The following is a 24478-nucleotide window of genomic DNA, read 5'->3' as shown; positions in this document are numbered from 1 at the left end:
TTTGTCATTTTATCATTATATGCTGATGATATGCTAATAGCTGGAAGTGACATAAAGTATGTGATAGAAGTCAAGTCCTGACTTTCATCACAATTTGATATAATAGATATGAGAGAAGCAGAGTACATCTTAGGAGTGAAGATCATTAGAGATCAATCAAAAAGGTTTTTGGGTCTGACTTAAGAATCTTATATCACTAAGATGCTATAACACTTTAATATGTCAGATTGCAACATTGAACAAATGGCTATAGCGAAAGGTACTGCTTTGAGTAAAAGTATGTATCCCAAGACTCCCGAGGAAATAGTCGAAATGAAGAAAAAATCATATGCCAGTGTTATTGGTAGTTTAATGTACACTATGTTGTGTGCTCATCTTAATATAAGTTATGTTATTGGCTTAGTTAGTCGATTCTAGTCAAACCCAGGATTGAGACACTGGAAAGTGGTAAAGAGGATATTCATATATCTCAAAGGAACAACAGATTATTGTCTCTGTTTCCAAGGATCATATATGAGCTTGAGTGGCTACACTGATGCAGATTAGATAGGAGACCTTGATGACAGAAAATCCACATTTGGCTATACCTTCTTATTAAATGGTGGTGCTATCTCATGGAACAATAAGAAACAGGCTTGTGTAGCTTTGTCAACAATGGAAGCTGAGTATATGGCTTGTGCAGCGGCTATGCAAGAGGCTGTCTGGCTAAGAAGGTTCCTGAAGTATCTAGAGATTGCTGAGGGCAGTGGGAGTCCTGTTACAATGTACTGTGGCAGTTAAGATGCAATAGCTTTTTCCAATGATCCCAAATATCACAGCAAAGATAAGTATATAGAAATTAAGTATAATTATGTAAGGGATATTGTTGACAAGAAAAAGATAATTCTTGAGTACATCCCTACACGAAATATACTTGCTGATCCTTTTACTAAGCCATTGACTAAAGAGTCATTTCATGGACATATAAAGTCTTTGGATCTTCGAAGAATGTAACTTATTGTAAAGACATTTTGATAAATGAGAAATGTCATGATCTATTCAGTGTATATGTCTTTGTTACATTCGAATAAAAGTCTCGATAAGCATGTTAGCAGATTGAGATTGGTCCACTCACATGGACAATCATCTCTATTTATTAAGTATAAATAGAAGTAAGACCGTTGCTTATGGGATAACTTATGTAGCTGTGAATAGAGACATACCCGTAAGTTAAGGTCACCTTGATAATTATGTCAAGATGAGATCATTTATATAATGATTGGAGTAAATGCACCCACCATTTACTGAATCTATTTAAAGCCAGATTGGAATTCATATGTTGAATTCAGGATTAGACATTAGGTATGTCTAGATCAAAATATGTACGATGTTAAACTTTGGGAAAAACATGCGCTCTTTTTAGTAAAGAGAATAACATCGTAGCGTGTCATCCATATCATATGTGCTATAGCGACAAGAAGGGTAGTAGGAGAATGGATCTCTGCTTCTCTACTATGTGAGATCCTTGAGATTATAAGTTAATCTCAATCTTATCCTAAATGACTATTTGGCTGTCTACTTGAAGTTCTGATTAGTGTCTATTACTTTAGCATGTTTCCTATTGGCTATGAGTGATTCGGTCTATGGAGCATAAATAGGAAAGCAACTAATTAGAATGAATAGATTCTAGCTAAAAAGGAACATTAATATTGATTTATATCTGTGACATTTATTCACTGGTACCAATTACATTTTTAGTTTGGTACATAAAATGTAATTGTGAATAATTGTATTGATTGGAGATGTTGAACATGCTCTTGACATAACAGTCATTATGAGGGATTAGAGATGTTCATATTGATGTAAATAATTAATCTGAGGTAAAGACAAGTTTTGATGTCTCTGATTTCTTCAATGGAACAGCTATGTAAGGTGTGACAATCTTCTTAGCAATAAATGCTCAGTGTGCTTGCTGTCGCATGAATCATTTTACCTAATGTATGGAATGAATGTTCTTATTTGGTGTTTGTGACTAATTAATTTTGCTCTAGCCTTCATAACTTGATCGTCAAATAGTCTATGTAACTTGATCGGTGTTTGTGACCAATTAATGTTTGGCTTTGGCATTGTGACATGATCATCTTGTAGTCTATGTGGCTGACATGGTTTATGTGGCTGACATGGTTTATGTGACCAAAAACCTTTTGGATTGACTTGGACGAGTGGGAGATGTTGGACGTTGCATCGGTTGCAACGTTAGGAAGATGAAGGGGTGTTTTTCACCTTCATGTTCCCTCATTGAGTGCCATCAAAGCATCGATTTATAATTGATGCTTGCTTCCTATATAAATTGGCATCCAAGAACAATCAAAAGAGAGGTGTGCAACGATGATCAGTGTGTGCGCAGTGGAGCGACAGTGGACAAAGGGAACATCTGTCGAGAGGGATTTGGCTTGTGAAACTTGAAAGGCTTTCCGGTTTCATCCGTGATTACACTTCCGACAGCAGTCCTGCGGTTTCTTCGATTTCTTATCGAGAAATCACTGTGAGTCAATTACAAGTTCAGATTTTGTGTTTGTTTCATGCTATTAGGAACAACATATTTGAGCGGAGGAGAGAAACGAGTAGTAAAAAAAATGACACTTAAAAGATGAGAATGAATTCTAAACTCACCGTTTTCCTTGGATTTTGTCTATTTATTATTATTTAGAAAAAATTTTAAAATTATTATTCTCAAACCCATTAATTAACATTTTATATTTTTATTATTTCATTCCCTTATTCTCACACCCTTAAACCAAATATCACCTTAGTTATCCAAGTGTTTGAAATAAACCAATGTTTGATAAATGCTAATGGTATCTTGCAAGTGTTTGTTGCCCTTTTTATTACAAGTGATTAGGGAGATGTTCTTTCAACCAGACTTTGCTTTATATATTATTACTTTTACGAATACACAGAGCTTTACAATAAAAAAGAATAAGATCAATCAAATATATATTAATTCTTTTTAAATGATACAAGTGAGCTATTCAACTTTTTACCAAACCCATTAGATTGGTTTCCAAAATATCCAAATTATATATCATAGTTTTAAAATTATTAAATCATGAACCTATTTCTTATTTTACCCTCGTCTTCGAATCAATTCGATTAGAAAAACAAATTAGTCAACTAATTTTTTTTCCAGTTGAATCAATTTCATTCTGTTTGAAAAATTCATAAGGTAATTTTGTCCAAAATTGGCTAATAGACCTACAGACCTCAGAATGATATGAAATTAGTTCTTATATATTCATCTAGTCCTCCTAATTGTAAAAATACTATCAAATATCAATTTGACCCAATAAGAATGATTTTTTGAACATAAATTAATTTTTCGGACATATTCATATTCAAAAAATCATTGCTCTCAATATATTATGTCAAATTGATATTTGATAGTATTTTAATAATCAAAAGAACTAGACAAATACATAGGAACTGGTTTCATATCATTTTGAGGTATCTAGGTTCATCAACCGATTTTAGCCGAAATCGGCTGATGGACCTAAAGATCTTAAAATGACATAAAACTAGTTCCTATATATTCGTCTAGTTCTCCTGATTATAAAAATACAATCAAATATCAATTTGATGTAATATATTGAGAGCAATGATTTTTTTGAAACTATGGCCGAATGAACCTAAATAAAATCAATATAGATTCATTCAGCCAAAATTAGTTGATGGATCTAGAGAGCTCAAATAAAGTGAAATCATATCCTATGAGTTTTTTAGTTTTAATAATTATATTCATGTCCCCAAATATCAATTTGATCTAATATATTGAGAGCAGTAATTTTTTGAATATGAATTAAATTTTCAAATATATTTATAATTAAAAAATCATTACTCTCAATATATTCGATGAAATTGATATTTGATAGTATTTTTACAATTAGGAGAATTAGACGAACACATAGAAACTAATTTTAAAATGACATGAAACCAGTTTCCATATATTCAGTCAAATTAATGTTTGATAGTATTTTTATAATCAGGAGAATTAAACGAATATATAAGAACTGATTTTTTATCATTTTAAAGTGTCTAGATTCATCAGCCAATTTTGATCGAAATCTAATGATAAATTTTTTTAAATACATAGAAAAAAATTAAATCGACTGAAAAAAAAAATCATGATTTAATAATTTTAAAATTATGATATATAATTGAGATATTTTGAAAATTTAACCGGTAAAAAGCTGTTTGATATTAGAAACATAGTGGGTTTCCTTTATACATTATTTATTCATTTATTTTTTAATATTATTAAAATAGAATCAAACTTCTCTATCAAGAAAAGATCGGTGGATTCGTTCAGAATCATAGTGGCCACTACTGGCCGTCCGTTTCAAAGGGCCCCATGCTGCAGCTCTCGATCACGGCCGTCTCTGCGAGCAGCATGGCCTTTTAAAATTACTATAAATATCTTCGTATAGTTCTTCCGGTGTCTGTGGAGAGAGAAGCCCTATTGCATTACCTTTCTCTCCGTCACCCTCCCTCTCTCTCCGCCGCCGCAGCAATGACCGGACCGGGGCTCTTCTCCAACATCGGAAAGACGGCCAAAGGTATTTTTGATGTCGCTCTGCCTCCATCATTCGTTGCATCCCAGTTTCCTCCTGTTTTTATTGACCTAAAGTTTTGATTCTTATTTCCCCTCTTCCTTTGGTTGATTACTCAGATCTGCTGACTAAGGATTATACCTCCGATCAGAAGCTATCCGTCTCGAGCTCCAGCATCACTGGAGTGGTAATCATTCTTCGAACCTTCCTTCATTTAGTTTTCTTCGCCTTTTGGATTCACGGTGTGTTTGTTAGTTTTAGGATACCTTTTTTTTCTCTGCAGTGCTCATAATGATCGGTGGATCAGACCATGTTTGTTGGTCCTTCAATTTGTTTGTAGCTGTCGTTCTGATTGTTTGAATAAAAGAATTCCCTTATTTGTTTCTGTAATGAAGAGTTATGGTTCCATGTTAATACCGTTTTCACGGTCCCTATTCCAGCACGGAAATTATGGCATAACTCGTGAGTTTGCTACTGGGCAATTGTTGGTTGGCGTTCATCTTTCTAATTACCTTACACACATCTGGAGTGGTTTGAAACATCTAGGGAAACTGAACCCTTCCGTAATGTGTCTATTCATGTCAAATGGCTCTTCTGCAATAATGACTCAGCCAAATTGTTCTGTTTTACTTGTTTCAATTTTGTAATCTAAAAGCATTTAGTGTTATTGTCTGTTAATTTTGTGTTCCTGTTCTTCTCTTGCATTGCAGCATGCAAGTGTGTTTTATCATATCCGTACAATTATCAGAATCTCCCTTTTAAATTCACGCACCAACATACTGATTTAGTGGTGTTTGATGTGGACAAATATTACAACAGAAGTGAATAGCCAACTAGATCTGATAGGAGATACTTAAACAGGAAAAATTTTATATTAGTAGAATGACTAAAGACACGTTTTAGAACCATCAATATGATGATATCATATAATGAAATCAATGGAATACCTAAGTAAATATGGGATTGTGCTGAAGGAGATATCAATAAGATATAATATTGTTTATCTTACTTAAGAACTTAGCAAAGTGTTTTCTACCATTTCTCAAATTAGGTGTGATCCAAATCTTAGAGAAGTTTAAGCCTTTATACCTTGTTTTGTCTTGTTAACGAGAGCAATGTCAATCTGGAGTTCCATTTATTTATCTGCAGCACAAGCTATATCATCACTCATTTGGAAGTACCTATTAATTTATCACATGATATGAAAGACATGAAGATGTAAAAATGAATTCACTGTGTTTTTCTTAACCACTTTTATAATGTAAATAAAATGATCGCTGACCATGAACTGTTCTGCCAACTTGTTTTCCTAGCTAACATCTGTGTTACGATCCACTTAGATGATGGAACTCACCTAGTAATTTGTCAGAGTCAACTATTAGCTCTAAATGCTAAAAGTCCAAACTAATGGTAGCTCAATTATATTAGGCTATAAAACTTCTTTAGTACCCCCACAACTCACCATGTGGAATAAATGCATCACGATCTATCATAACATGTTGTTGGGAGCTATTTATTCTATATTACATAAAATATGAAAAGAAATGCCAAATTAAAATCCATTTGGTGGAAATTTTGCCTCCATTTATGTTTCATAAATTTAATCATTCTCATAACACCACTGCCCAGCATCTTTTTCTGCTTTGATCAAATTATTAGATCTAACAACTAGCTGAAAATATGTAAGTTCAAGTTATTGGTAGTTCACTCATTTAAGCCTATAAACGTTCTTGTTTGACTCATTAGTTTCCAAGGGAAACTGATACCACCTTGAAATTCTTTATTACACCTCTTTTCTCATGTTATTATGTATCATGAAATGAAATGATTGTTTTGGTATGTCTTTGACTATCTCATACAAAATCGGTGCGATTATGATTGATAATTATTTATCTGATATTTAGTATTGAAACCCCCACAGTTGTTTTTCTTCTACCAAGATTTAGGATCATTCAGTTTTACTGTTTTTCAATATCTGTATGTTTGTGTGTATTCTCATCCGACTATATTCAACATTCTTTCATTCTATATCTAATTAATGAACAGGCACTTACATCTGCTGCTGTCAGGAACGGAGGGCTTTGTAGTTTTGATGTTGGTTCACAGTACAAGTATAAGAACACCCTCATTGATGTGAAAGTTGACTCCGAATCAAATGTACATTTTCTGCTCCATTCTTTCCCAACAATACTTTAGAATTAATAAGCAATTAAGAGGTTTTCATTTCTCATTTCACTTCCTTCCAGATTTCCACCACTGTGGTCATCTCAGGTATTTTGCCATCCACAAAGACCATTGCTTCAATTAAGCTACCTGATTATAACTCTGGAAAGGTAACAAGATTTGGTCATTTTAGGTGTTGTTTTTCTAATACTGAAGAGTAAAATGAAAGTTTCGTAATTCAGCTGGAAGTGCAGTATTTACATCATCATGCAAGTCTTGCATCGGTAGTGGCTTTGAACAAGTCCCCCTTAATTGAGCTTTCTGGGACAATGGGTTCGCAAGGCATTGCCTTTGGTGCAGAAGCTGGTTTTGATACTGTCTCAGGAGCTTTTACCAAGTACAGTGCTGGAATAGGCCTAACAAAGCCAGAGTATAATGCTTCTGTGATTCTGTAAGCATTAATACTGATAATTTGCAGATGTCTTCAGCGATTTCATAGAAATTTGCAGTGACACTCTTCTCTTCAGGATGGACAAGGGAGACACTATGAGAGCTTCTTATGTGCACCATTTTGATGAGTCTCAAAGGAGCTCTACGGTACTTGAGATTCTCAGAAGGTTCTCCATAAATGAGAACACAGTCACCGTTGGAGGACAATATGCACTGGATCCCTGGACAACAGTGAAGGCGAGACTCAACAACTTTGGGAAGTTAGGGGCTCTTCTTCAACACGAGGTGAGGCCAAAATCAATGTTAACCATCTCTGGGGAGTTTGACACCAAGGCCTTGGAAAGAACTCCCAAGTTTGGTCTGGCTCTTGCTCTCAAGCCTTGATCATGGTCGCCAAGGTTGAGTGTGTGTGTGCATTTATTGGTCAATCAATAGGGTTGTGAAATAAGATGCTCCACAGGCTTGTATGCTCTGTTTTTTTTTGTATTGAAGTTTTGACTACTTCTGTGGATAACTAATTTGATTGTTGATGTCTCTAGGTTTGTTCTTCCATTCTTGACAGCATTTTCACTTGTGTTTAAGAATCATTCAATGCCTCTTGTGTTATTAGATGCTGTCTTAGGCTAACTTAATATAATTTGTAATTTTCTTTTCTTTGGATGAGAATCGATAATTTTCTTCTGAGAATTGTATTTTTTTTATGTACTTCACATGGTTCTTATTTAACTTCTTACAACCCTTTATTTTGACAACCACCTCTGAAGTGTTGGGATCAAGAAGCCAAGAAGCCATGGAGGTGTGTGATCAAGAGGATGTACCACTCTTCTACAATGTAACATGACGTCTGCACGACTGCTGTGGCCAAGAATCACTTGTCCAGCCACATAAATACTAGCAACCTGAATCTAAATGCCACATAAGAATTAAATGTGCATGCTTATAGTTATAGTTGACCAGAGCTTCATGTAGACCATCTGCAGCTGTTTACATAGAGAACAACACCTGTTGTGGCCCCTCCATCTCTTCCTTGTGCCAGCCAGCTATAATCACTTGTGCAGTGGTCAATTCCATCATCCATGATAGGGAACTGGCAGGCTTCAACTGGCCTTTCCTTGCATTGGCTGGATGATTTCATCTTCTTTCATTACAATTGTGAAGCAGTGTGAGGCTCCACTTCAGGTCAGTGATCCTGCACTGAGAAATTGATTTCTTCTGCTGCTGCTGAAACAATTGCAATGAATTTGAGCTTGACGCAGTAGCTGTTGCTCCTTACATTGTTTTCTTTTGCAGAATGGCTTCTTCTGGGAGATGCTTTGAAAGCCATCCTTTCTTCAGGCCTACATGTACAGTGCGCTGGAATTGAAGTCCAATCAAGGATGGGAAGAAGACAATGGGCATGCTCTGGGAATTACTTGGACTGATGATAGCACATGCGTTGCAGTATGTATACATTATGAAATTCTTAAATTGTATTCAGATGGTTCAGATTCTTTAGATTCTATTTATTTCATAGAAAACACTTTAACTTTTTAAATTTTTTTGAACGAGCCGTGCAAGAAAAAACTATTAGAGCTCCAGCAGCGGCTCTCTCTAGCAGAAGAAAAGTGGAACTATGAAGCCTGCTCTTGTTGAGTGTAGGCTCAAATAGTTTATCCCAGCAGAATTAGACTGTGAGCAGTTGGTGCAGTTAGTTTGTAGATTTTCTTTGGTAGAGTAAAGCAGCAGATTCAGTGAGGAAGTTGCTTGGTAGTGTAAAGCAGCAGATTGAGTAGATCTAATGTGGAAAATGACTGACGAGTTTCATTAGCAAAGAGCAGTATTGTTACTTGGCAGAGGCTTCTTCAGTGAGATTGTGAAAAGGTGGTTCAATATTGTTAGATTTGGAGTGAATTGGGGCCTTTGTATGGTTTGTTTGATTGCTTGATGTAGTGGCACTAGGACCAAGTAAGTCAATACTGGCATAATGCTCGGGAGGAGGAAGCGATCGAGAAGGATTGTTGCATCATTAAAGAAATTGTTATATTGATGATATCACGACGAAGATCTTGTTCTAGCGGTGCCAATGCTAGTTGAACGAGAAGACAAGCAGTGGACAAGGAGAAGGATTGACTCAAAGCTGCGACATTCCCTTCTTTTGAAGTTTTTAAAGTCATTTAGTATTGCTTAGCTTCAATCCTTGAACATCTATTATTAATATATTATCTAATAGCAAGAACTTTTATTGTCATTCAAAACTATTTCAATCGAGCATTGCAAAATCAAATGCGGATAATTTGAACTATGTTTGTTGTTACATCTAATTTTATCTTTAGTGGATTTAGAAGCACAAATATTTATTGCATTGATTACGAATTCAAACCCCTATAAGTATCTTTCTCCATATTTTAAAAATCCTTTTGAAAATAATTTTAATTAAAAACAATCAACAACATGGTTTCTCATTCAGATGTGTTTATTTATTTTTATTAGGCTAACTATTTTGTAGAAAATTTAAAGTTATTTTGTATGAATTTAATTTTTTTAATAGATATGATTATATTTTTTTTTATCGTGTGAAATTGTTTTTGCATGAGTTTAAATTTAAACATATACTCATGTAAACTTGATTCATTTTTATTTTGTTAAACATTTATATAAATCGCAAAAAATATTTTTTTGCGAATTAAAATTAAAATTTATATTTTTATGGACGTGATTAATTTTTATTTTATAATGTAATCACAAATCCTTTTAATCGGATTTGTTAGATTGTCATAATCCTATGCTCTCTGATAATGATCGAGAGACCGAAACTATGAGTGAGTCATGGATAGAACTACACACGAGGAGTCGGCATAACATTACTCTCCTTTTAATATATAAATCTTCTTTATAAAAATATTTTAAAATATATTTAATTTTACACTGTCTATTAGTTACGGCAGGTTTATAATATTAATACCTCAAATCGTAATTTCACAAATTACGATTTTTTTAAAAGCCAACGGATACTGAAACTCATTTATTTTTTGTTCAAGATGCGGAAACGCGGTGCACAGATTGTGGTTCCTGTATTCGTCTCTTTACTTGTTGCACCATTAATTCTTCGCGCTTATAATTTCCCTCCTCGTCCTTGGATAACACCTTAATGAATCATGAGGACAAAAATTAAAATGGAGCCCTTTGTTTTGTCAAATCATAAAAAGGATGTATCATTTTGAAAGACACCTCATGTTGATCTTATAACATAACTAATCTTTATTCACATTATTATCTACGTCTTATATTTCATGTTTAAATCGTACATTTGAGACGCATTATAGCATTCACGATCCCATAGTAATTATATAGTTGTGTCCTAAATGATTTAATAGCTGTTATAATATGAAAAATAAATTTAACATAAATATTCGAAATCGAAAAAATTTTAAACGATATTTTTAGTTAAAATTGAGTTGTTACAGATTCAACCTAAAATAGTCGTAAATCTCTGAACGAGTTTCGATTGGATATATTATACGTCTCGTGGTTCAGTTTGAGTTAAAAATTATGATTTCTCAAAATTTAAAATTTGATTATAATTTTATAGTTATTACAACTGCACTAACATGTTATTGTAATGTTAAATTCGAGTTCAACCATGGAACGTATAATATATTAAATTAAAATTCGTTTAAAGATCTATAATTAGTTATGAGGTGAAATCTATAATAGTCTGATTTCAAATTTTAAAAAAAATATCATTTAAATTATTTTTTATTTTAAATAATTTTAATTTTAAATTTATTTTTTATATTATAACCACTATAAAATCATAGCTATGAAAATCCTTTTTTGATAATAAAAAAAAATTAAAAGGAGTCATTTTGTTTTATGATTTCAAAAATATGGGGCGGCCAAAGCAACAAAAGCATGAGGAAGCCAGATCTTTCCCCCCTCTCTCTCTCTCTCTTAGTTGCATCACAGAGATTACCAGCAAAGCGGCCAATAAATTTCATCTCAACCGAGGAAGACAAGCCTAGTGGGCGAAGGATGACAGGTGCATGAAGACAAACCTTGCCTGTGATGGCCTTCTGCTGCTGCCTCATTACCTACTGCGAGTACTAGGACACTCTCCTTCTCTCGCTTTTATATCGCAAGAGCTCGCCATGCTCATCGAGGGTGGAAGGTTAGTGGAGAAGCAAACGGCGATGAGTTCAGAGTGCAGTAGTGGTTGCCAGTCTGGTTGGACTACATACTTTCTCCACTCCTCGGACGTGCGAAATTCGCTTTCTTACGGAGAGGGCGAATCCTTCCGAGGAGTAGAGGAAGAGGAGGGCTTGTCGATGATCTCTGATGCATCCTCTGGGCCGCCACATTTCAACGAAGATGATGGAAATGGCCGCTTCCTTTACTCTGCTTTGGTTCCAGCTGACGGTGGCAAGAAGAAGAGAACTTTGGTCGAGCAACAACGGAACCAGCACTCTTCTGCTTTGGATGACACTGCCAGTTCACAGCTCTTCAACAACCCTGAGGTGGTGAGGCATGCTCTCTCCATTTGCGTTGGTCTCTATCCTTCCTGTTTTCTTTATCTATTATTAACATATATTTCACAGAATAGCTTCACCGATTGCAACTACCGGATGAAGAAATCCATGGAGGAAACTTTTTTTCAGTCTCAAGAACAAGTTTTGCAGGCACAGTCTGCTCTAAGGGTGCAAATGGGCTACTCTCAATGCTCTGCTTGCGTCAAACAAAACCCGACAAGACCAGTTAAGTTCCTAAAGATACCTCGATCGATTTCTCTTCATTTTGAACTTTATGCTGATGATGATGTTTTTGCTCATGTTGTGATTCGCAGGGATCAAGGAAAAAGGGAAGGAAGATGTACTAATGAGTGATCGAAGCTCCTCTGTTCCGGAATACCTCAAAGATAGACAGATTTCTTCCTGCATCGCTTTCTTTTATTGTTTTATTTTCTGTTCTCTGTTATTTTCCCTCTGTGTGTCAATGCATCAGCAAATTGACCAGATGGGAAGTGAAAAAATATAAATAAAATTTCTTCCGTCCACCCAAAAAACATGTTATTCTCTTGTCGTGGGAAGAGGTAGCAGAATGAAGCTTGTGGATCTGTTCAGTGTTTTGTCCGCACATGAAGTCTTGGAACGAGCCTGCAGGCTTTGTTACGCTCCTCCCACTTACCGTTATTTACAATCCTTCCATAAGCTTGGGGCGGGCGTTACCACCTTTTGCAACACAAGCACACTGTTATTGGGACTGACTCCATCGCGGCATTCAGAAGAAGCATATAGAGAAGACAGAAGAAAAGGATGGATGTCGACATGCTCAAACTAAACCAAGTTCAACTGAAATAACTCAAAGTTCAATACTGTAGTTGAAGCAATCTCAGTTAGAAGTTACATCAGTAGGACTACTAATGAGTTGCCAAGGTCCATCCTGGATGATCAGATCGATCATTAATACCTGAGTCTCTCTTTTATTGGGTCACGCGCCATGTAACCATTAAGAATTTAAGATGAAGCATCTTTGCAGTCAATGCGTCGGCTGCTGTTCTTGAAAGCTACAGCAGTAGAAAAATCAAGTCAATCTGAAAGCATTTGGTATTATTATCTTTTTATGTTCCTCGCCACTTCAATTAAATAAGGATGAGACAATAGAAAAAGACCCTGCCTCACTGCAGGACATCATTTTGGATCGCAAGCAGAGTTGCATATATTATTATTATTATTCCTCTCTAGTGTTTCCTGCCAAATCTTCATGGTATCTTCATATTAGTCGCCATGGCGATCAGACATCTGATGCACAGGGCAAACATATTGATTAAGCTTAGCTGGAACTGAGAAAGAACGTAATGGCGCCAATTAATTGAGAACACAGCCTTTTTTTAAATACTTACAGGATATTTATGACTGCATCCATCTCCCTTCTTGAACTCTTTGAATGCAGGAGTACTGGTACTCTTTTTTCATTCATTTTTATAAAAAAAAGAAATCAGTTGAATCGTATTTAACCCGTATAGATTGAAATTAAGAGAAAATACAGAAGCTCATGTTATGGCAATCTTCTCAAGAGCATGATAAGAGAGTTGCATCTGAGTCTATATATCTCAAGATAATAAAGTGATGTTTTATTATCATCCACGTGAACATCTGAATCTTTGAAGTGGCACATACTAAAGGGAGAACGGATCTTCTGCGCCCGCGTCCCCTGCGCCCTCTGCGCCCGTCGCTACACGACAAACAAAAAAACACGTGCTTAGCGCAAAAAAAAAAAAAAAAAGAGTAATAATATTTGCCTCGACAATTCGCCGCTTGCCGCGACAACGCACTGATCGGTCTGTAGACCGATCAGGAGGCAACCTGATCGGTCTACAGACCGATCAGTAAAAGGGAGCTGAACTCACTTGTTAATGGCTTTCAGAATATATGTCAATAAGCCACTTATAGATTTTCTGCATTCTGCAAAATTCTATGTAGATAATACCCAAAGTCCAAAGACATATGAAATATATCATTGAAATTCCATCTTCACCTTCTTTTTCAGTTGATAGTATTTTCCTGCATTTATCAAGGTTATTCATATTGATACTCATCACTGTTCCATGATACGTAGATACTAGAACTTAAGCATAATTTGAAGTCAATCTCCAAGTCATTACATGGAATCCTGTTCTACTAAACATGACATTACTGATGTATATCGTATGCTCCCAAATCAGTGCTGCTAAATGCCCCCAAGGCACATTAACTGGTCAGGTTTGGTATCTTATTTTGGGACTCTAAAGAGCATTATCATAAAGTGAGCCTGGATCCTGTAGTGTTTGCAGATCAAATGATGCAGTTTATGAACAATGACAAGAGTTTGTCAGCTGAAAGCCTCCTAATTATTCAAAGTATAGCTCAGAAACAATTTAGGCATGTTCCTATATTCAGGCATGTTCCTATATTTTTAAGAGTATTTCCTATATTTCACGAGAAAGCCATTACTGATCGGTCTGTAGACCGATCAGGTTTCCTCCTGATCGGTCTACAGACCGATCAGTGCGTTGTCGCGGCAAGTTGTCGCGGCGAATTGTCGCGGCAAATATCATTACTCAAAAAAAAAAAAAGCCCAATTTTTTTTTTCGAACTCACCGAGAATTACTGATCGGTCTGTAGACCGATCAGGAGCAACGCATTGGATCGGTCTGTTGACCGATCCATTTACAGTTGGATCGGTCTGTTGACCGATCCAGTTACAGACTGATCAGGAGCAACGCATTGGATCGGTCTGTTAACCGATCCAGTGATACTATGGTTATCTGATCGGTCACCAGACCGATCAATAACCAATCAGTAACTCTCTGTGAACTCACCGAGAATTACTGATCGGTCTGTAGACCGATCAGGAGGCAACGGAGTTCGGGAGAAAGGATAGGGGGATCGGTCTGTGGACCGATCCACCTATAGCCTGATCGGTCCACAGACCGATCAGAACCCTCATGGACCGATTCTGATCAGTCCAAAAAGGATGTGGATCGGTCTGCTGACCGATCCACAATAATGTCTGTAGTTGTCTTTATTGTCTTTATAATGCTTGAGGGTGAATGCTCGAGTTAGGAACTAATATGTGTTAACTTTGACCCCGAGGCTAGATAGGAGTCGTTAGATGAGTGATATAAGAGTTGTTTTCTCCCTTATACAGATATCATCGAGGAATTGATCAACAATGGACATCAGCTAGATGCAATAAGCTTTGCTCATGAAGCTGGTTTGCAGGAGAAGTTCCCTCTAGTTCAATTGCTAAAATCCTTCCAATATGGATCACAGATAGCAACTTCAACTGCAGAAGACAGCAACAACAGTGGGCAAACTGTAGTATGTCAACTCATTCTGGATTTCATTTTTCTATAAAGCTTTAACTTATTGAAAATGCATAAAGTAAATACTAATAGTTCTGTAATACTCAAGTATTGCTAGCATTTGTTACAGAATACCACAATCCGCTAGCATTTGTTACAGAATACAACAAGCCGCTAGCATTTGTTACAGAATATCACAAGCCGCTAGCATTTGTTACAGAATACCACAAATGTATTCAAGAATACCACAAATGTATTCGGCCCGCTATCAAATGTATTCAAGAATACAGAATGTACTCAAGTTTCTGAGCTATTTAGCTCAAGAGGTACCATGTTTTTCCTTTTGATGCCCGTGATGTCCGCCTGTATCTAGAATATGCCCACATGTAAACATCATGTCACCTATAAACTTGATATGTGAATATTGGTAATAAAAAATGAGACTCACCGTGGTGTGGAGCTGATGTACCAGGATACTCAAAGAGTGGATATCCAGAAGGTGGATAACCAGCTAGGGGATATCCCGAAGGTGGATAACCAATTGGAGGATATCCGAAAGGTGGATGTCCTGGAGGAAAAAATCTGGCAGGCGGTATCCAACAGGTGGTATCCAGCGAGTGGTATCCAGTAGGTGGATATCTTCGCTGCAAAGGGGGGGGGGGGAATATAACTATGTGAGAAGTAGAGAGTAGGCAAAGCAATAATAAGCAGATTAGGCAAGACAATAATACTCATGATGTATTGTAATAAACACATAATGTAAATGTCAAACTATCATAATAAAATATGATAGCAGGCGGTATTCATCTTACTTGTTCTTCGTTTAATCTGTTGTCCAAAGCTGAGATAGCAGTCTGAAATTTTGAAGTTGAGGAAGTCACCTGATAATAATCACTAACAAAGTTAGTCTAGATAGTTGTCTGAATTTATTAATAAATATTTAATTTTGGAATGTTAAAAAATAAGTAAACCTGAGATAGTTGTGTTGGCAAAAGTGGTGGAAATTGATCTTCTATATTAGGATCTTCTATACCCTATTAAAAAAATAAAATTATTTAATTCTATATGCTTTTTAAATGTAACATCAAACAAAAAAAATCTAATATTAGTAAGAATAAAACCTGAACAATTGTTGAAGTTTGGTTAGTTTTGCTTGCCCCTTTCTTTTTTCTAGAAATTTGTTCTATGCCTCTTTTCAACCTCTTGCCTGAAACTATTTTCTTCTTAGGTTTAATTCCTTTGACTGTAAGATTGTTTTCTTCGTCAATTTGATAGTCTGTTTCATTCAAATTCCTTGTTGTGTCATCTAGAGATTGAACCAACTGACTAGCTTCTTGGCTAAGATTTGATTGATGCACAATTGATTCATTAACTTGTAATTTTTCATCAACCATCTTACATAAGCTCAACATAACATTTTTAACAACCATGTGGGTGTCATCCCTTTCTGCTGCTTTGGTAACCAATTGAACAGATAACCCACACAAATCTCTATATCGCATATTGTGAAGAATTTTTGGATCCAAACTATCTTTGTTCACAATTGTATCATTACCTTCAAAGTATCCACCTTTTGCATTTCTTGTCCATCTTTTCAAAATATACTCATTTGGGATCTTCATAATATTTTTCATAGAAAATATTCTCAAAATATGAGAACATAAAATCCCAGCAAATTCATATTTTCTACAACTACAACTGCACTGAATTTTTTCAGAAGATGAATAGAGTGTAACTATATGATGGTGTTTCTTTTTGTGCGAAGTAACTTTGTATGTTGCATGTGATCCAACAATCTCACAAATTTCTACAATAGAATCATGAGATTTATACCATTCTTTTTCAAAACACTTGAATGCCTCAGGAGTATAAGTATAACTAGCATGTTTTAATATTTCAACCGGATACAATAAACATGGAACACTTGAATTGGATCTAAAATCTGCTTTTAACTCTTCATATCGACGATCCTGAAGCAATCTTTCGAAGTGATTGAAAAACTCTAAAAACTTATGCTGATAAGTGACATACCTTTTCAAAATGCTATTCATGCTCTCACTTCTTTGGGTTGTAGTCATATCCGCACAAAATATTTGTCTTCCATATACTAACGCCCATTTTTCCTTTATGCTAAACAAACGTCTCAACCAATCATTATCTTCAAGTGCATACTTAGTCAACATCAAGTTCCAAGTAGAAAGAAAGTCTTCCTCTTCATCAAAATCATATATACAAGAGGCAAAATCTTTAGCAAACTCTTTGAATTGAGAAAAAACTCCACTCAAATGTATTGCGGCATTTTGATAAATGTGCCAAATGCATAAACGATGATGTGTTTCAGGCCATCTAGAAGCTAAAGCCTTTGTCATTGCAGCATCTTGATCTGTAAGAATAGTTGTTGGTTTTTTCTCAAACATAGCTTTAGTGAAGGTATCAAACAACCATTCAAATGACAAAGTAGTTTCATCATATAATAAAGCTGCACCAAAAATTATGGATTGCTTATGATGATTAACACCTACGAACAATGCAATTGGACGACCTTCATTGTTCTTCCTATAGGTTGTGTCAAAACAAACAACATCTCCAAAATTGCCATAATCAGCTCTCATCTTAGCATCAGACCAAAAAATGTTTGTGATCAAATCATCTTCATCAACTTGAATAGCATTAAAAAAATTTGGATCATCACATTGCATTTTCTGCAAATATTCTAGAACACCTCCTGTATCCCCCACTCTCATATTTCTTGTTCTTTTAGATCGCAAGTAGTTCTTATAGTCTTCAGGAATAAACCCTAAATTCTCCCTCCCACCTGCTTGTCTCATCATAAGATCATGAGATGCTTTTGGGGGGATTCCCACCTCACTTGCCATCTCAATTTGTATCGCTGCAGAAGAAGATATGTTCCTATGACATCTGTAGAGATGTGTTTTGTTTGGGCTTGAAAGATAATGATTATGCTCTTTAATGAAGTTCACCACACAAAACTTGTCATTATTTCGACAACTAATCCTCAGTTTAGCATCACAACCAAATCTTGTCTCAGCACGACTTTGCTTCACATAAATATCTCGTTTGTCCTTTCCCCTTTTTCCTTGTGCACTACAACAAAACGTCCTGTCAATTAATCTGCCCGAATTATCATTATGGGTTCTTGTCCTTCGTATGCCAAATCCAACTTGTTTAGCATATTTCAAATAAAAGTCATACGCTTCCTCTTCTGTTTGAAATTTCATACCAATTTTTGGCACCAATTCATCTGTGCTTAATGGGGGGGAAATCTCTATATCATCTTCATTGCCTTTAAAATTAATCAATTAATGCAAACAAATCAATTAACAATGCACATAGTTAATCAAATTATGTAAAAATCGAAGTATATAAAGTTCAATATAACGCACTATGACTCTTATTACCTTCATCAGCCTTTTTTTCTACATTAACTTCATAATCACCGCAGCCTTGGTTTGCTTCAGAATACTCTTCAATTGACTCATCAAAATTCAGCCTACGACTACTCGTAGATTCGCCCTCCATGATAATAACTTTAAACCTGAAAAAAGTGCGCCACAATAAAAGATTAATATATAAATTTAAGTACATTGTCAAAATCTAGCAACATCATTGTCAGAATTCAGCTCCTACCTAAAATTTTATAGTATTACCTAAATGTTTGTCTAGCTCTTACCAACAATAGTGACAGATAATTTTTGAAGATAGTATGACAAGTTATTATCTAGTTAAGACATTTCTTTTTAAATCTAAGAAACAAGATAGAAAACAGTTGTACATGGAAACATGGCGTCAAATTAATAGATGAACATATACAGAAGTAACATAACACAACAAAATGCAGGTTTTTGAATTAATAGGTTGCAGTTTGCATGAGCAAGTAAGATAAACAGAGAAATATTGAGGTTTCCTACTCCAACATAAGGATCAAGCATGTCCTGAGATACAAAACCAATATCTAGGATTTTAGTAACATGGTTGAGCAATAGATTGCACAGGGCATTGTTGTAGATGCAGCTTGATCTAATAAAAATTAAGAAATGCACAAATAAATATGCTATCCCTCGTAAAATCATATGTTAATAATGATTCATTATGATACAATCTTGACTGTTTTGTTACCTCCTGGCGAAGAGGAGGAGACACTTCGACGGGCGAAGAGGGCACGCGGGCGCAGGGGGCACAGAGGGAATCGGCGGGGAGCTAGGGATCGCGAGGTAAGCACGTGAAGAAGAAGCGGAGAAGGAGGAGGGTTGGCGTCGGCTGGAGAAGCGAAGAGGAGCTCTGCGTCGTCGGCTGGAGAAGAAGCGGAGAGGAGAAGAGGGCTTTTTCGGCGGGAGAAGAGGGCTTCTTTTTTTTTGCGCTAAGCACGTGTTTTTTTTGTCGTGTAGCGACGGGCGCAGAGGGCGCAGGGGACGCGGGCGCAGAAGATCCGTTCTCTACTAAAGGGATCGATCTGATGGAAAATGTACTCGACCCAGACATCACCAAGTGCCAGACATACTGGTAGCCGTATACGTACAACTGGGACCATCCTGTAAGCCTAAAGCAAAGAGAAATAGATGCACAGTCGTGCTCCACGTAACTCCCAGCTAACCCTTCCGAAGGCCAACACTTAACCATCGCCATCCTGAGAGGAACCTCGAACGAGAAACAGTGGTGACAATGACGTAGTCCGGGCCATTTTGGTCTACGTTGAACATGGACTGTTACCCAGGTTCTATCAGGCCTTTGTGAGAGAGTATCGTGGAGAACGCCAAAAGCAAAATGAACTCACTCGACGTCCCTACCACAAGGAACCTAGCTCTCCAACTGAAATTACCCCAATTACCTCTAACCGTTGATTCACTTAACACGTTACTGGAACCTCACCTGTTGGGTCGGATACAGGGGCAAGCCCCTTATTATATATACTAAGGAGGCATGACATACAAGAGCCACATTGAATTTTTCCAGTATATAGTGCAAATGTATTTAGAAGTCTTATTGATGAACTGAAGGCAACACGTTAAACACAAATCCTTGTTCAAACGAAAACGCCATGTTTAGAAGATAAAATGCAATACAAAATATTGTCCAAACTAAAATCTGGCAGATCATGATAGACTACTAGTGCTGATTCTGCATCAACATCCATCTTCAGCGATACTGCATATGTAATCGAATAGAATAATTAAATTTTATTATAATAATGAGCACTTCTAAATGAAAATTGTTTTATTGAGGCATGTACATAATACAAGCAAATGCAGAAAAACTACAATAAAAAAATGTTCTGGTAACAAGATTTAAAATGAAATTTGGAACTAGAAATACAGTAACATAACAGACAATAAAAATCACCATTGTAAGAATTAAAAAAAATAATCTAAGTGTACTTTAACTCTTATTTACATTATCTCAAAAAAAGCTTAAATGTAATTAGAAATCAAGGACGTCTTTGCTTCAATTGTTCATAGGAAAGTGACAACAAAATCTTAGTAAAATCTTGGACAAATAATAAAAACTTTTATTTGCATCAATTGTTCAGAGGAAAGTACCAAAAGAAGCCACCCTATAGTCACTAAATGTAAATCAAATGCTTCCAAAATGTCTAAAGAAGTAAAGAACTTCTAAACGTGATTGAATATCACTTGTAGAAAATGCAAACACAAAATGGTTTAGTTATTCACTACAGTTAATCAAGTTATATTGTTCAATGTACATGCAGTGATTGTGGATACATGGAAAGGTAAGCAATAGAAGGATTCAAATTAACGATTTGACAAGCATTTACTTGTATAGCATGTAGCACCAATATTCTGACACCAAAGGATGGAGCAAACAAGTTTGTCCATGCATTTTCTCAAAGAACCAGCTAATACAATGTAAAATCAAACAAGTATAGATCATTAGTATATTTCAATGAGCAGGCAAGCATCTTAAACCCAACTAATTTGTATTTTCTATTCTATTTAAGTACATCACTTGGTGCCTTCTAGTAATTGGTGATGAAGTTTCATTTAGCCAAGAAGGTAAGAATGAATAAAAATTATAACTGTATAAAACAAATAACATGTGCAAAATATGTGATGCCAAAAGAAAAAATTAGCACACCCATTATAAAGTATAAATCTAATAATAGTTGAATAAGTTGACCATAGGATGACTATATTGGCAGAAGAAATTTGCAGAACATCATAATATTATGATGATATTAGCTGGATATCTAACATATAATAAAATTAACATAAAAACATAAAAGGAACAAGATATTTAATTACCTTAATAAAGCCAATTTCTTTGGCATTGCTGCGGAAGCATTGCCTGCAGCACATAAGACCATACTTCCTTATAATCGCATGAGGATTGCCACAAACACGGCTATAAAATAACACTGGTTAGAAAACATCGCACATACAAAAGGTCAAAAACATAAAACAAGGAAGTCATCACTGACGGTTAACTTCAATCTCGATATTAACCAGCAAACAGCATTAATTACGGAATCATACAATAAAACTAGTATATATCAATATCATAGAGCATAAATCAAGCAAACTAATCTCAGAAGAGAAAATAAATACTTTCATTGATACGAGTCAAAACACGATCAGAAAATAGAATGAAACAGACAATTCTAAGATAACACAGGAGAAGATCTTCAAAGGTTGTGGAGTTGATCATCATTCTCCTTCTCCACGTAGTAAACTAATACCTATATATTAACCCAACAAGATAAATAAAATGGATGACAAATAGATAAGAAAGAATGTCAACAATGACAAATATAAATAGAATTGTTAGTTCTAAACCAAAAGCGATAATTAAAACCATCTCCTTCACTTTCATCAACAAATAAAAAACACGACAACACGAACAATCAAAAGTTTACAGGGAAACTAGGCAGTAAGTGAACATGCACAAAGAATGACAACACCACTTGCCATCAATTCGAACCTGATAACAAGCAAAGGGAAAAGACAAATCTGTAGATTACAGGAGAAGTAATGATAGAATCGCCTACCAAACCCGGGATCCAGGGCCATAGCTCTTTGGATGCGAGTTCCAGACGTTCGAGTGCCCCATCTCCGGCCGATCTCGCTAGAATCGCACAAGACACCCTAATCCTTGAAACTCAAACAGCGGCGGAAAAGATGGAAGAGGGCGACCCGAGATGAGAGGACTATTTATAGGAAGAGAGGAGTAACCCTAGGTTTCAGAAACGACTATGAGTTGGCCTTCACTTGCGTCCACCCGAAAAAATTACCTAGCTGACGATGCAGTCAGTTATATTTTTGAGTTGTAAGATTAAAGAGTGCTTTTATTTGTTGTTATTTTCAAAAATAGTTAGGGTTTATTATTAAATAATTTAATTATTTTTTTTTTCAAGTGATGCCATGAGATTAAGTTACATGTAACCATAGTCGTGCTATATACGATGCAAAAGTTGATTTCACTCAACCTAAACATCTCTTATTATTAGATGATCTCATGATATGATCATTTAATTTCGTTGAGAATAAATCCCACAAGATAAGATAGTACAACTCTACCATCTAAGTATTAACTTGGCCATGATGAAATTACCTATAGCCATGGTCGTAGTCGTACATGACATTATGCCTCAACTGCTTATGGTGTTGATTAGGTCTAGGATGATATACTTATCTCTAGCTTAGAGACACTATGCCTTGGATGATGCAATATCTCTAGCTTAGAGATACTAGCCAAAGCTCCATCTAATCTCAATGCACGGGGTCGGATGTAAGAGTGATCCTCGGGGAGCACCTATAATTGACCTACGTGCCCCTACAACAGACGTACTTGTAGACAAGGTGTAAGCCACTACCTCAAGAACATGTACCTAGTCGAAGGACACTGAGTTAACCTTTGAGTATATTTCTATTTGGATACAAAGAAGGTGTAGCCAGTCACCTGCCATTTTAAAGAACAAGTTGTTATTTGGTAGAAGATGTAAGAAAATCCTATCTTTGGAGATCAAGATAGGAGTGTATTGGAATACAATGTAGAATAGGACTGACTTATTAAATTTTACCCACATATGATAGCTACTTAACAGATCATATAGTCTAAACAGGAGGAGAGTCATATCATTGATCTAGTAGTCAGGAACCTACAATCAAACCCAAACTACAAGTATTAGGGAGTCTTCATGGCAACAAAAAAAGATGGCAAAAACATCACAGGGATTTTGGTTCAAGATATATATTTCTATTGCAAACATATGAATGGCGACTACACCTCAAGGGCTCGACATCATACAAAAACAGGATCAACCTATAACACAGCCCCTCACTCTCGACAACTGAGACTACGAATTTTTTAGATATGATATGAGAATACAAATCTGTCGGAGTGCAGAGAACTTGTTAGGAGGATGATAAATCACTTAGCCCTTGTTCAATAACAGAGCTCAAGAAGAATGAAGAAAGAGGCAGAAGAGTGTGATAGGCGATATCTATACTATGAAATGTGTGACAAGTGACTGAATGCATTGATAAAACTTGCACAAGCCGGGATCAAACCCTGGGTATTGACTGGTGACAAGACGGGAAACAACCATTAATACTGGGTATATCCTACTATTGATATTTGAAGAGAAATGTTTGGCTCTCGAACTTCTCATATGTTGTTCTAAATATTATTCCTTTCTTGCAGCTTTGCTTGTAGTCTTCTGAGGCAAGGAATGAAGAAAATAATAATCACTTGGACAAGATATAATTCGGATGACGGTGGGCAACAGCTAATATGGCCATCTGATGTAGCGTTGGTTTAAATTTTTTTAATCTCTCTCCTCTCCTACATGCAATCTCTCTCCATTGTGGAGCTGATCTACGCAAACCAGCTTAGCGATGGTGGGTGACAGCTAATGTGGCTGATACTGATATAGCTTAAGGGTCCAGGAGGAATTAAGAGGAAAATGATGGGTACTTTTGTCAAATCATGGTTTAAGGCATTAAGAGAGGGAGAATTGCCTGTTCACGGAGGGATTCTTCTTGGTATTTGGCGCTGCCACTAGGGTAGCACATCCGGGGGGGCCACCCACGTCATCTCTGGCGTCACCTCGGCAGCCTACTCCCCTCACACCGGCAAAAGTTCTGAGGCGTCACTCCTTTCATCGCCACGCTCTCACGCCGGCACCGACGCCTCTTCTTCCTCTCCACACCGATGCTGCCGACTCCTCCTCCCCCTTTCTCCTCTCCACGTTGCCTTCGGTGGCACCCCTAGTGCTGCCGCCTCACACTAGGAAAAGCACCCCACTAATGCGAACGTCGCCTCCGACGCTGCCTGTTGTCGATGCTTGCCGCCTCCGACGTCGGACCGCCTCTCTCCTCTCTTCTTCTACCCTCATGGCCAACACCGCCCCCGCTCACCATTCTCCACGCTAACACTACCGAGGAGCACCACTGTCACCTCTTTCGTTCCTCCTCATGCCACTCTC

General features: G+C 36.4%; 4 protein-coding genes and 1 long non-coding RNA gene across 5 annotated transcripts; 2 read left to right on the top strand and 3 right to left on the bottom strand.

The window, feature by feature from the left end:
* The first annotated feature begins 4468 nt into the window (after positions 1-4468).
* Positions 4469-7808, top strand: LOC121976729 (mitochondrial outer membrane protein porin 5-like). Its single transcript, XM_042529034.1, has 6 exons — positions 4469-4592; positions 4706-4773; positions 6633-6743; positions 6833-6919; positions 6992-7200; positions 7277-7808. Exons 1-6 carry the CDS (start codon positions 4547-4549, stop codon positions 7581-7583), a joined length of 828 nt encoding a protein of 275 aa, XP_042384968.1. The 5' UTR covers positions 4469-4546; the 3' UTR covers positions 7584-7808.
* A 3366-nt stretch (positions 7809-11174) lies between these two features.
* LOC122041704 lies at positions 11175-15166 on the top strand. The gene is made up of 4 exons (XM_042601485.1): positions 11175-11695; positions 11774-12044; positions 14862-15034; positions 15149-15166. Exons 1-4 carry the CDS (start codon positions 11222-11224, stop codon positions 15164-15166), a joined length of 936 nt encoding a protein of 311 aa, XP_042457419.1. The 5' UTR covers positions 11175-11221.
* Positions 15083-18150, bottom strand: LOC121976713 (protein FAR1-RELATED SEQUENCE 9-like). Its single transcript, XM_042529016.1, has 5 exons — positions 16140-18150; positions 15990-16052; positions 15831-15899; positions 15467-15662; positions 15083-15387 (listed from the first exon to the last, which is right to left on the bottom strand). The coding sequence occupies exons 1-5, from the start codon at positions 17892-17894 to the stop codon at positions 15338-15340; spliced, it is 2133 nt and encodes a 710-aa protein (XP_042384950.1). The 5' UTR covers positions 17895-18150; the 3' UTR covers positions 15083-15337.
* A 5-nt stretch (positions 18151-18155) lies between these two features.
* On the bottom strand, positions 18156-19595 carry LOC121976722. Its single transcript, XR_006110684.1, has 3 exons — positions 19156-19595; positions 18438-18574; positions 18156-18322 (listed from the first exon to the last, which is right to left on the bottom strand). It is a non-coding gene; the product is annotated as an uncharacterized LOC121976722 (long non-coding RNA).
* Positions 19596-19993: 398 nt separating this feature from the next.
* On the bottom strand, positions 19994-22198 carry LOC121976705 (40S ribosomal protein S29-like). The gene is made up of 3 exons (XM_042529004.1): positions 22040-22198; positions 21297-21396; positions 19994-20181 (listed from the first exon to the last, which is right to left on the bottom strand). Exons 1-3 carry the CDS (start codon positions 22099-22101, stop codon positions 20173-20175), a joined length of 171 nt encoding a protein of 56 aa, XP_042384938.1. The 5' UTR covers positions 22102-22198; the 3' UTR covers positions 19994-20172.
* Positions 22199-24478: the final 2280 nt, after the last annotated feature.

Source organism: Zingiber officinale, chromosome 1B (assembly GCF_018446385.1).
Source record: "Zingiber officinale cultivar Zhangliang chromosome 1B, Zo_v1.1, whole genome shotgun sequence".
Lineage (NCBI taxonomy): Eukaryota > Viridiplantae > Streptophyta > Magnoliopsida > Zingiberales > Zingiberaceae > Zingiber > Zingiber officinale.
The sequence above is the reverse complement of the archived record's forward strand: the minus strand, read 5'-3'. Positions and strand labels throughout refer to the sequence as shown.

What these genes read in the sequence shown, in the direction of transcription:
- LOC121976729 (XM_042529034.1), top strand. Translation starts at nt 4,547, where the DNA reads ATGACCGGACCGGGGCTCTTCTCCAACATCGGAAAGACGGCCAAAG. An exon ending in CATCGGAAAGACGGCCAAAG is followed by an intron (nt 4,593 to 4,705) that starts GTATTTTTGATG and finishes TTGATTACTCAG; the next exon opens with ATCTGCTGACTAAGGATTAT. An exon ending in AAGTTGACTCCGAATCAAAT is followed by an intron (nt 6,744 to 6,832) that starts GTACATTTTCTG and finishes ACTTCCTTCCAG; the next exon opens with ATTTCCACCACTGTGGTCAT.
- LOC122041704 (XM_042601485.1), top strand. Translation starts at nt 11,222, where the DNA reads ATGAAGACAAACCTTGCCTGTGATGGCCTTCTGCTGCTGCCTCATTAC. An exon ending in TCTTCAACAACCCTGAGGTG is followed by an intron (nt 11,696 to 11,773) that starts GTGAGGCATGCT and finishes TATATTTCACAG; the next exon opens with AATAGCTTCACCGATTGCAA. An exon ending in AGGAAAAAGGGAAGGAAGAT is followed by an intron (nt 12,045 to 14,861) that starts GTACTAATGAGT and finishes TCCCTTATACAG; the next exon opens with ATATCATCGAGGAATTGATC.
- LOC121976713 (XM_042529016.1), bottom strand. Translation starts at nt 17,894, where the DNA reads ATGGCAAGTGAGGTGGGAATCCCCCCAAAAGCATCTCATGATCTTATG. An exon ending in AAACTTCAACAATTGTTCAG is followed by an intron (nt 16,053 to 16,139) that starts GTTTTATTCTTA and finishes TTTTTTTAATAG; the next exon opens with GGTATAGAAGATCCTAATAT. An exon ending in ACAGATTAAACGAAGAACAA is followed by an intron (nt 15,663 to 15,830) that starts GTAAGATGAATA and finishes CCCCCTTTGCAG; the next exon opens with CGAAGATATCCACCTACTGG.
- LOC121976705 (XM_042529004.1), bottom strand. Translation starts at nt 22,101, where the DNA reads ATGGGGCACTCGAACGTCTGGAACTCGCATCCAAAGAGCTATGGCCCT. An exon ending in GGCCCTGGATCCCGGGTTTG is followed by an intron (nt 21,397 to 22,039) that starts GTAGGCGATTCT and finishes GTTATTTTATAG; the next exon opens with CCGTGTTTGTGGCAATCCTC.